The sequence below is a fragment of the Lichenostomus cassidix genome, chromosome Z (assembly GCF_008360975.1).
Source record: "Lichenostomus cassidix isolate B80296 chromosome Z, HeHo_3.0, whole genome shotgun sequence".
Lineage (NCBI taxonomy): Eukaryota > Metazoa > Chordata > Aves > Passeriformes > Meliphagidae > Lichenostomus > Lichenostomus cassidix.
Genome location: NC_139511.1, coordinates 28,278,800 through 28,291,062, shown reverse-complemented (window position 1 = coordinate 28,291,062; position 12,263 = coordinate 28,278,800). Strand labels below are relative to the sequence as shown.

The 12,263-nt window shown below is 39.8% G+C and overlaps 1 protein-coding gene across 1 annotated transcript in view; it reads right to left on the bottom strand.

Moving 5' to 3' along the window:
• Positions 1-10,241, bottom strand: part of LOC146424589 (uncharacterized) — a 77,690-nt gene extending 67,449 nt beyond the window's left edge. The window contains exons 1-2 of the mRNA XM_085043443.1: positions 9,887-10,241; positions 9,430-9,601 (exon numbers count right to left, since the gene is read on the bottom strand). Of these exons, the coding sequence (XP_084899569.1) occupies positions 9,430-9,601; positions 9,887-10,241 (527 nt within the window). The remainder of the gene's footprint in view (positions 1-9,429; positions 9,602-9,886) is intronic.
• Between the last annotated feature and the right edge of the window lie 2,022 nt (positions 10,242-12,263).

Sequence of the window (12,263 nt, the reverse complement as noted above, 5' to 3'; positions counted from 1 at the left end):
CAGTGTCCTTGCTCTCTACCACTCTGTAGCACATGACAAAAGGAAAGAAGTTCTCTGGCTTCTGTAAAAAACCGAACCATGTCATCTTCCTGTGTTAGGTGGCCAGCTGACTCCATAACTCCTCTGATCCCGTGTGCTGTGTTGCAGCAGCTCTCTCCACCCTCCCTGAGCACACTGTGAGCAGCTTGCTTCCAGCAGCCTGCTTGTGGTGTGAGCAAACAGCCCACGGGGCAGCAAAGCCCTGGAAGGAGGCCAGAGATGGATAATGGCACTTAGTGCCAGATGACCTGACACTGGGAATTTCCCTTCTCTCACTGAAACTCCCTTGTGTGCCACGGTCCTGCGGATTTATCCCCAAGTGCTCTGGCTTGTCCTCAGCAGTGGGGTAGGAAAAACCAGCCCCAGACACCTCCTCAGTACCTATCCAGAGTCTGCATTCATGCAAGGCACCAGCACTGCTGGCAGCACTGCAGGAAGGTCCAATAGCCAGTGCTTGGCAGGCGTGCTGGTGCGCAAAGGTGTAAAAGAAATTCCTCCAGGAAACATTGGTTGTAGGTTTAAAAGTAGTCTTTAATGTGATGAGTTAAAGGACAAAAGTGGGTACCTTTTATTATTTCATCTGTCATGAAGTTCAATGCAATTCAAGGTTATTGTAATAAACAGAAATGTTTACCTAATCTTTCTCCATCCGATTCATTGTGAATTGTGTGACATGTCCTCAGTGACAGAGCAATGTATAACTATAACCAAGAAATAAGAAAATAAGAGTATTAAAGCGTGTATTTCTAGTTTTGTATAAAAGAACACTAAAGACAGGCACACCCTCAAATACAGGCCTGAATGTATATTCCACTGACAATGTGCTGCTCAGATGTGTTTTCACACAACAAAACCCCACAGAAATTCTTCAAACTTTCTTCCCGAGAACTTCCACAGTTACCATTTCTATCTCTCTCTCTCCTCAACCCTTCCTCATTAAGGTATTTTTATAATACTCTCATGTAAATGACACCAATATTGAGAACAAAATGGTTGATACTCTTCTCCCTATTTGACCACAGCAGAGGATGTTATTTTGAGTCATATAAAGAAAAAGTATGAGTTCTTCATCAAGAGTAAAGATTTGTGTCAGAATGTGTCTCAAAATATTTATGAAGTGTGAAAGAATACACTGTGCCTTTTCTCAAGTCTAATTTTATTGGTAAATTGATCTGGTTGATGTTTTTGGAGGAGAATAATCCTTTGTAAAAAGTGATATTCTAATCAAGGATTTCCAAAAGAAAAAAATATTTATAGGAATTTTTTTCCTGTCGATATTATTTTGTTTACCTTTTAGTTGACAATTAAAAAAACCCCTAACCTTAATTTCTGAAAGAATTCAAATTCAAAGATAATTTATAATTAAGTCTATGGTCAATAATTTAGATATTTAAGATTATTGAGAGTAAGTCCGTGGTCAAAATTAAAATAAAACTCATTATGACGTGGAATTTCAAAATTTTTGCTTTTAAATGTTTTCTTACTTTTAAGAGCTTTTGTCCTAACTAGGTTTGGGACTATGTATCCTATGTTGAAAACTTGATTTGGAGGCAGGAACTATTTTCCTCTTGAGATTTCAAGTTTAAATAGGAGGTATTTACTTGGTAAGCGCACAAAAAGGCACACACACGGAGCAGCAGCAAGCAACCGGAAAAGTGACTCAAAACATCTTGCAGATCCTGAGTTTCTTCCAAGACCTCAGTCCTTTTCTTCTGGAGACTTGCCCTGTTTTACATAAACTAACAGCTGGTCAGAAGAACCAAGACAATTAATTCTTGGAAAAGTTGACTGTTTCCAAACAATGATAAAATTTTAAGCCACCTATAAGAGCCCACTGAAGCAAGCTGCACCTTTGGTCTCATTACGGCCTCTCCAAGAGCAGTGGCAGCACCCTCTGACTGGGAGAAATCCCATCAGTCACCTCTTGAAGCGCAATGGGATTTTGGAATGCAGTGGTCTCTCCAGGGCTAAGACATTTGCTGCACTAGGGTAGAACTTGGATTGTGTGCAGAGTGCATGGGAAGGGGAGGCTGCTCCTGGCAGAGGTGTGATGTTCCCTCAGGTCAGTAATTTGGTCTGTTGAAATGCATTTCAGAGCATGTTGGCAGCAATTGTTTCCAAGCCAGGGTGGGGAGACTCACGGGAGGTAACAGTATGAGTAACTGGTTAAACCCTGTCTGCCAGTGGGAATGCAGAAGATAACACATTGCAAACTGAGTATCCCTTATCTTATAAATGTATATTTTAACTTAAAAAAAAAATTAATCCAGAAACCCCTTTCAGAAGTAAGAGTTATTTTTCAGAAAGTTGGAGTTCACCTGGAGCACTTGGAGGAATTAATTGTTCAAATGATTTAAAATTATCAAGAAGCTAAGCTGCAACACGTGGGAATAACCTGGAATTTCAAATTGTTTGACTAGAAACAGATAATTGGATTTCAGAGTGCCAAAGTGAGAAGATAATTTTTAAAGGTACGAGGAACAAATTGGGTTCAAAATAAAAGTAGCACTAGTTCTTGCATAACAGAACATCTCCCTTAGCTTTTTAAAGAACGCTGAGTCTTTATCACCTATGGTGTTTCATTCTGAGGAATGGTACAAAATTAATGACTTGTAAGTATTGATGTTTTGTGGACCTGTACAACCACAGTTTTTAAAGTAGCTATTCCCTTTCTTTCTATAAAATCAAAGTAAAATAATGGAAATTAAGGACACAGCAATTCACACAGAATGCCACTGGCACATCAACACTGAGGAGGGAGATGAAGAGGTAGGATACTTCAGAAGACATAACCAAAACATATAATTAATTTTGCCACATGGCATGTGGGAAAAAATTTATAAACAGAATGCTATGCATCTATGTCACTTCTGCTATCTTTGATTTCAGTGCGAGTACACTGCATAGCATGTAATAAAATAAACAGAAAACTGACTTTGTCAAATTAAGTCTTTATTAATTATTTACATGCAAGAGTACTTAACCTTACAATTAAAATATTTACAATACTTTGAAATGCCTTAGGCACCTTGACACATTCTGATGGTATAAATTACACATAAAATGTAGATTGTGAGCCATCAAAATCCGGATTCATACTGCATCCACAGGCCTTTATTTTGTCTGTGGTACTCTCACACAGAAAAAGGAAATTTCTTCTCTGAGTGGGTCAAATAGAACCTTATTGATGTTAGGAATGGCACACACGTGAAACTATGCAGTTTATTTAAATAAACACTTCTTGTGTTCACTTTGGTTTTTGCAAGTGTTTGATCAACTACTTCTCATCCAACAAGAATATATTAACAGTACTATCATCTCCTTTCTTAGTATCTGGACATTATGTAGTAACACCCAGAGCAATGATAAATTAATGCCAACCATGACTGCTTCATGGTTTTGTAAAACAAATAATAAGATTGCCATGTAGTCAAGGGTTATGCCTCCAACCGTGCACAACCTGAATTCCTGCCAGCCCTGTTTCACCTGTACCTTTATAAGCAAGTGCCTGTTCAAATCCTCTCCCATGAATGACACATAAGCTCTTCCTCAGCTTTCTCAACATTAAGAACACTATCCTCACTCCAGCAAAGTCTGTTTCTCTAGAACAAACAATCTTTCAAAGATGTTGCTGCTTCTGCAGAAGACACCCCTCACCCACAGCCCTGACCCTTGCCTCTGGCAGCTAGATGTCATACTGCCTTTGGGTAGAACGGCAAGGATTTTCCAAATTACCTTCACACACATTTCATCCTCTAGATTAGCAATGCCTGTCGTGTGATCACAGCAATTCCTGGCAAGAAACAGGGGAATTTCCAAAATAGTTGTCTTTATGCAAGTTCTCAGTCACGAAAGGTATGAATGCCTCACAAAGCACTCACTTTGTTCAGAACTTGGTGAACTGGGAAGCTCAGGACATCTGAGTCTCCTTCTGCTGTGTTTCACCTGGCAGAAGCTCAAGGGGCTGAAGCAGAGCCTGTTTGTTCAAAAGAAGGATCTAGGATGTGGTCTGGGGAACTTTGCATCTTCAAGCATTTGAGGTGAACATTGCATAGTAAGAAACTTACTGACTCAATATGCTTGTTTTCTCTATAAGCACAAGGCTTTCAGACTTAATCTCTGCAATTGAGACCTCTCTTTTGTGGAGATCTGGGAATTTTCAAGGGAAACCTCTGGCGGGGAGCACACGTGCAGTCTGCTGCTGTGGTAGCACAAGCTTAGGTCAAGATCATGTTGAGGTCAAGAGTGGCTGGTGGCTCAGTGAGCAGCAAACAGTACATGGCACTCTCTCCTCTGCTTTTTGGGATCTCACCCTGGTGTCAGCAGCAGCATTTAGGCAGCACACCAGTATCACATCAGCATGTGCTACCAGAGCCTGCCCATACTTGGCCTTGACCAAAGACTGTTTGGTTTGGGAAGACAGTCCCTCTGCATTTCCCCCAGACATTTCCGGCTCTTTATGGTCTTCAGTTAATGAAGCAAGTACAAAATTAATCAGCATGTAATTAGTGACAATGATCAATTTATCAAGCTTTATGAATTTATTAGTTTAATCAATCAAGTGGATGGGCCCCACTTTCAAAGGCACTAAGACCTTAACTTGCTGCTCCCATGTGTGCTGGTGGTACTGAGTATGTTTAATTATTAATTAATAGATTGGATTTTCATTACCACTGGATGAACTAATGAAGATTTCCACTGGTAGGTGACACAGCCTAAAGAAACTTCTGAGCAATGTGAAGCTGAGATATGTAAGGCCAAAAAGATAAATATTTGCGTAGAGAAAATTTGTAGGGACAACTTCGTTTTCTCCCATTAACACTTCAGCTAACAACACTGCAACTTCTGATTTTTAGTATCAGCTGCAGTTTTTCTCCTGTTTGCATGTTTCATAATTTCTCCTTGGCTAATACCAGCAGTGCCCCTCAAACCAGGCATTGCAGTCAACTAGGAAATGGAATTGGAAAAGGGTCATAACATGTAGGCATTCATAAAAGAGAAGAATGACTGAGAGGCCTGACCGCAAGGCTGTGGGTGGCTACATCCGTTTGTATCATTATTGAGAGGCAAATACCCAGAGGTTTCAGTGGAAAAAAAGAGTCAGGATGAGAGAGGAAATTCAATACATCCAAAAGATCTGCTAAGCCCTCAAAAATTATAAAGGAATGATCCTACAAACAGGCAATAAGAGAGGAAATGTGAATAGTTTGGGATTATTAGTGGTATCCTGTGATATAACTGTAAAACATTTATTTTTAAATAATTTTGCTATATATTTTTCTTTATGATATATAAAGAGTTTTTGTCTACCTCTGACTTCAGAAAGCTTTTATTGCCAGATCTGGGTTTTCTTGATTCTGTCTCTGGGCACATGATCGTTTAGGAAGGACTGAAGATTCTGTTCTGACCCCATACTTTTCACTGGGGTCCTGCTGTCTGAAATCTCAAGGAAGCCCCCTTCCCCATGTGATGAAGTTAGAGTTCTGTGAAAGGGCATAAACAGCCAAATAGTTTGTGTTGTTCAGTTAAAAATGTTTTTCCCTACCTAGTAATTAAACAATGTGTTCCTGTTGTTTATTGAATGTATGCAAGAGGAATCCATGAATCATGATCCCCTGTCTTACATTATTTTTAACACATGAGAATGAAGAAGACCATACAAATCTGGAAATCAAAATATTTAATGACTAAATGACCAAAGCAAAAACTCTTTATTGCAGAGGTTGCCCACAATTTTCATCATGAGTCTTTTCCCAAAGTTAATAATGTGTAATGACACCTAAGCAAAATGCAGGCAGGCTTGAGTTTGAGAGTTAAGTAACCTGAGCCATTTGTATTTAATCTTTATTAAGAGTACTCATATTAAGACTTTAGGCCCCAACAGCTGAGAGAGGATTGAGGACAATGGACTAAATGAAAAGAGAAAAAAAGAAGCAATGGCTTATACATCCAGAACAGAATAAACCAGAGATATAATATATGACGTGGAAGGGAGTAGTGATACAACAGTTGAGAAGTATGTCAGACATTTCAGAAGATAAAAAGGGAAAAAAACCCTTAATCTGTCTGGAACAGAGGCTGCCGGAGGTCAGAGGTTCTTATGGGTAGAATCTTACAGTCTGACAGAACTGACTTTATTGGCCAAGGAAAAGGCATTTGCACAGGGAAAACAAAACAAACAAGCTATAAAGGATAAGTGCCAAAGGTCATGGAAGTTAGGAAGGAGCAATAAGATGTATACAAAGAAAGGACTGAGTCATGAAAGAAAAAAACCCAAAAAAACAGTGATTGATAATGAAAGGGGAAAATTGTGTGGAAAGCTTTCCACTCGAAAGTATATAAACAGTATTTAATTATAGTGAGTAACAGGAAGAAAAATCCCAGGACTCTCTTTAAATCCAAAATAGGTTGTAAATCCAAAACATAGGAAGAGGAAGAAAGCATGTACAATATTGTTTCCTAAAGCAGTAAAAGCTACACCCATGAGATGCATTGAGTGCAACAATGCATAAGTCTGAATGAATTAAGTTTGAATAGGGCATGTGATACTTTCTGTTCAGTGTGAGAGGTAGCCAGATAGTGTTTTGTTGACTTTCCTCCGTGCTGTACTTGCTCTCTGGTCACACAAGTGCTCCAGTCACAAAAATTCTGTGTGTTGCTGTCATGTTTTGACTTGCTCTTGAGTATCTTTTTGTCTGTCCAGGTCTCTTTTAAACTCTGAGTTTCACCCAAGGAAAGTCAGTTAGCAACAGACAGCTGAACTCAGCTCAACATATGCCTTTTTTTCCCCAAACACAGATGTTTGAGATGACACACCCTTTGTGTAGTAGTACCAATGAACAACTCTTCTGAGAATCCACAGTGGTGGGAAGAGCACTGCATATATTTCAGCAACTAGAAACAGACAGGTGTTTGATGAATACACTTTTCTGTGGATGGGAAGTGGTTATTGTGTTTACTAATTATAATGACTGCCATTTGCTCTAGACTCTTAGACAGAAGACTGATTTCTGGGAGTTTACTTCAGGCATAATAACCTTGCAATTCAAAAAAGCTCAATTTAAGAAGTCTGGGGTGCAGTGTGAAGTGGATGTTAAGGAGAAGGGAGTGTCTGTGACTCTGGCCACAAGGCAGTACAACCATCATTGCACCAGCAGCAGGCACACAGACATTGGAAACTATGCCTGGGTGAGCAGCTCCCAGCACACCTGCACCTCCTGCCCCTCTGAGTGCTGGGAGGAGACACCACAGTTTCAAAGGGATTGGGTTAGAAGAAGGTGAGACAGCTTTTAATACAGGGGGCAAATACTGAGGGAGAAATAAGGTCTAGTCAAAAGGCTAGGGGCTGTGCAAAACCTGGTGCAGAGTACAATGAGGCAATTACCAGACTGTGGGATGTTTTTATGTTTGGTTTTTACAAAAAATGAAGTCCTTTCCCACTGAGCCCATTCATCCTCAACAACCTGTAAATTGTGATTTTGTGAGGAAAAGGCAGTCTGAATCAGAGGTTACCATGTTACATCCTGGTCATGGTGATGTTTAAAAACATTCCTTGAAGATCAGACCTTGTCTGATCACAAGAGTGAGTGAGATAGTGTAATATACACTGCAGTCCAGAACTGAATCCAGATCAGCAGAGCTCCTGATGCTATTGTACTGGTTTTGTCCCAGTCCAAGCACCTATTAAGCCCCAAGGGTTTTTTATAGCTGCCTTTTCTAGAGGGTACACAGTGGTTACAAATAGTTAAAAATTGAATAGACTTACACAATGAGAATGAGTCTCAGCACAAATTGCCAAGAAAGGCAGATGTTTGTTTTCATCTGGCAGTCTCAGGGATAATGCTTTTCAAAACATTTTGCTGACTTTTGCTTTTGTTTTGCTGTCGAAACATGCAATATATCCCTAGATCTATTGCTCTGAGGTGTATTTGTAAAATAAAAAAAGCCCAAAAGACGCTAGACCCATCTCTAAATATGAGCTATGTGAATTTACTGGATGATTTGTTGCATTGTCCTTGGTTTCCTTTGTGTCCAAATTATTGAGATCATTCTTTGAGTCTTACAGTGAGAGACAAGGAGTAGACCTCAAATTAATCATAATGCTTCTGAAACTAACTGTTTTCTGAAATGCATGGGCTATTTCCTTAGAATTGATCACTTAATATTGGCTGTGGGACCATATATTCATGGAAAAGGACACTGCATGACAACACTTATTTTGAAAACACTTATAATTAGGAACCTCTTCAGACATATGCATACCGTCAGATGATGAGCCAGATGTAAAGTCACAGAAACTCATTGGTTTTATAGAAATTGGCTTAATTTTATTTTAATGCCTTTTATTGCATTATTTTCTGGTTCCACCAGAAGAAGATTTGGAAAGTCAGTTGTGCAAGTTTTGTCTGAGTCTTGAGCTAATCTATTGTTCCAAAATTTATCTGAATCAATAATTTTGTCTGCCTAAAGAAAAAATTCACATTTGAGGAAGTTTCATTCATTGCCAACATCAAAATATTTGGATTAATGTAAAGCATTTATAGGGGAAAAAGAAGATTACAGAGTCTCTAAAGATGCATAAAAGGTAATTATGTGAAAGATGGTGCTTTTGTGACTTTGCAACTGTTGTTAATTTTTAACAATTATTTGCATATGTAGAGATGTGTATGCTCTGAACAATGAGATTTAGTTATTTATTTCAGGATTACTTTTTCTTTTGAGCTGAAAAGGCATCCATCAGAAGACAAAGCATTTGCAGTGAAAGACAGGGGAGAGTCTTGGAAGTGGATCTCTAGTCTCGTTGCTTGTATCTAGTGTAATAGTTCATGGATAGTTCTGCTAGCTGTGTAATTTTTTGAAATTACTTCCATCAGGTGACAATACTAATGAGACACATTCTCACAGATTTCTGTGGACACAGGAACACTGAAAGTATAAGGGAACGCCATCTGAAGACAATGGAAAACACAAGAAATCATATTGCCACTCCCAAAAAAATAAAAAAAAGAAAAAAGAAAAGCAGGTTTGGCTACCTAGGTGTGTTGTGGACTTAAAATTTTCAGATGAAGCATTTGGGGTCTGATGAGAGGAACTTACAAGGAGAAGTGTTGGCACTGAGCAGTATTGCACCAAGTAGGTCTTCTGTGGTAAATAAGAAATCAATGGGCCGGTTATGTCTCATGAGGCTGGTGGGATTGGCCAACTGTGAAAAGAGGAACTTTTGCTGTCCCTTGACACCCACACACTTCCTCATCAGTACTGAACTTGATAACACGGTCTGTAAAAGACCACTGTTTTCCCTGCCCTTGCTGATAACAGCATGCACTCCACACCCAGCACTGAGCTCTGCAAACCCTGTGAAGATGTGCTCTGCTCCTGCAATTGTCTTACCAAGCCCCCTTTGCCTCACTGCTCCTTGGCAATGATTGTCTTTGCTGTGGAGGCCTGTTGTCTGCCCTGAAAAACTCAAGGAGGAAGAGGAAGGAGCCCAGATCTTCTGTTTTGCTGAACAGGCAGATATGTGGGGATGACTGTGCTGTATCTGCGGGGTGGAAAAGGGAGCCTGAAACAAGAAAGGTGAAAATAATAACAAAAAAGCCCCTTCAGTTATTCTGGAGATAACAGAAAGTACACACGATGATGGGAGAAATTCAGATTTTCCCATCTAGACCGTGCCCCTTGGCTTTCTTGTTGACCCATGCAAAATGCTGTCTGCAAGATGTGAAAGGGAAAGGCTGACGGTCCTGGAGGATGAAAAAGGTGTTAAAGGGAAAGGCTGATGGTCCTGGAGGATGAAAAAAATAGCTGTCAAGTTTACTTCGGGTTATGTGAGTCAGTTAAGAGTTACAGAGTCTGTCTTCAGACAAGAATGAGAAAAAGGATCCGGTGGGGTCTCCACAGCCCCTGGTGCTGAGAGAGCAGCACTGGTCTGCGGTGTAGGCTCTCTGCAAGGTGCCAGGAAGGCTCCGCAGGGAGGCAGGGCGGGAGAGAGGGGCAGGTTTGACAGGGCTAAGCACTGCGCGTTCAGTGAGCTTTTCTCCCGTGGGAGCAGCGATTGTGACCGGCGGATGTGTCCTGATGCGGGTGTCAGTGCTCAGCTGGCCGCGCTGCTCTGCCCTGGTGGGACGGTGCTGCTCGGCGGGCAGGCACGATAAGGCGTGTGAATCACACCGCCCCAAACCCTTGGCATCCGCATGAGTCATTGTTTCGCTGCCATGCTCTACAATTCCTTCCTGTTTTGCAGCATCTGGGGGGTTGTTGTCCTTGTGACCTGCCCACAGCACTTTGAAAATTGTCTGGGGCTCGAATGTAACAGTTGGCTGGTGCAGCCTTTTCTGTGTCCTAGGAAATCTGACAATTGCAGTCTGTTTCAAAGGAGAATTAAATTTTAAAAACTTTTGAATACCCTGCAGGAATAAACATTTTGAAAGCTCCTTTGGTTGACTGTGTTTTTTTAATAACTCTTGAGGCTTTATTGATATTAAAATATTTCCCTTCTGCTTTTGGCTGTTTTGATGTTTCTAAACTTTTCCTAAATAAACATTGAAAATTGCTTGAACTGAAAAATCAGTTTCTTCTATTAAAATGTTGCTAGCAACTCCTGTCAGTATCAAAACACAACACTTAAAAAATCCTACCAATATGGTCCCTGTTTGAATTGTGATTTTGACAAAACAACCCACATTATTTCTGCCAAAAGGATCAATCAACATATTTTTTGGCTATATCTTTGTATACAGCTGCTTACATGCAGAGATCTGCAAAAAAAAACCAACAAAAACTTGCCACAAACAAAAACTGAAAATTCAGAAACATAATCATGGGAATTGAAAGTTATCATAGTTTTATACATTTTGAAACAAGTATTGAAATGCTTTTCTCATTTCCATTCCGTTAAGCTTAAATCTAGCACATTAGACACTTAAGAAAAACTTTAACATTAGTTACTTAAGAAAAAAAAAAAAGGCTAGAATCTAAATTCTTCATAAGGCAAGTATTGAAGAGCTGCTGGACTGTGAAGAGATTGCATTGTGGATTTTGCAATCAGACCTAAATATTCGGTTAAGTGCAACAGTGTATGTTAGCTCAGGGTGAGAAAGTCGGCAGCAGAGTCTAAATGGGAACCAGTGACAAGATATTTTTGGATGGTGTGTAAGCAATAAGCAAGTTCCCCCTGTAATGCCAGTACCAAAATAGCCTAAGAAATGTATTGGGAAGTATTAAGTTGAAATGAAGCTTGCTTTTTTTTAAACGTATTTAATATGTGCCACCAATGCAACTATTTCTGCAGTACTATTAAAGATGTTGGTAAAGTACAAAGAGTTCATGGCAGAGCCACAGGGATGAGTAATGACTTGAAAAACATATCCCACACTAGGAAACTCAAAATAGTAGGCTTACCAAAGAGGAAGCTAGGAGATGATCTGGTCCCACATCTCCCAGTAGGTCTTTAACTTTGTCTCTTCAGCCTGGAAGATCACAGGAACCAGAGAATGACAAGTGAAGATTGGAAATAAATTGCAGATTTTCAGCAGCAAGGGTAACTAATCAATGTTCCAAAAAATGGGACAGGTTTTTCAGCTGAAATTTTTGATTTGGAATTTTGGTGCTTGAAGAGGAAAAAAAATGGTTTTGTCAGATAAAAAAATATTTCAGAGAAATTTGGTGATCTGTGTTTTTTAAGAGGCTATCCAGACATCAGGAGTGATTCCTTTTGGCCTTACACTCTAGAAATTCTTGGTCCTTGATTACCATCATCTTAACCTGGCATGCTTTCTACCAGGAAGATGTGATAGATGCTGTTTGTGTTCCATTAAAAAGTGAAGAAGTTGGCTCCAATCCTCTAGAAAGAAAAGGAGTTTAGGTTGCTGTTGCCTAAGGAGAAATCACACATCCAAGCATCAGAGGCTTGGAAAAGAAGGCCAATTTCCTAGAGACTACTGGTAAAAATCTACTGCTACTCAAAAAGTCAGTGAGTTGCCTGCAATCAGCCGTGGACATGAGGATCTGCCTGCAGAGACACAGTGAGCTGGGGAAGAAATGCATATCAACCTTTCTATTTTCAGACTGTCTGAATTAGTTACTTAGTGTTTACCCAATTAATAGAGTGAACTGTCCTAATTTTATTTCCACAAAAGTAAGCTTTTTTCACTAAAATTGATTTTTAGTGTATTTGAGGATCCCATTTTTGGACAGGGGTCCAAGACATACAGCCTTCGAGACTG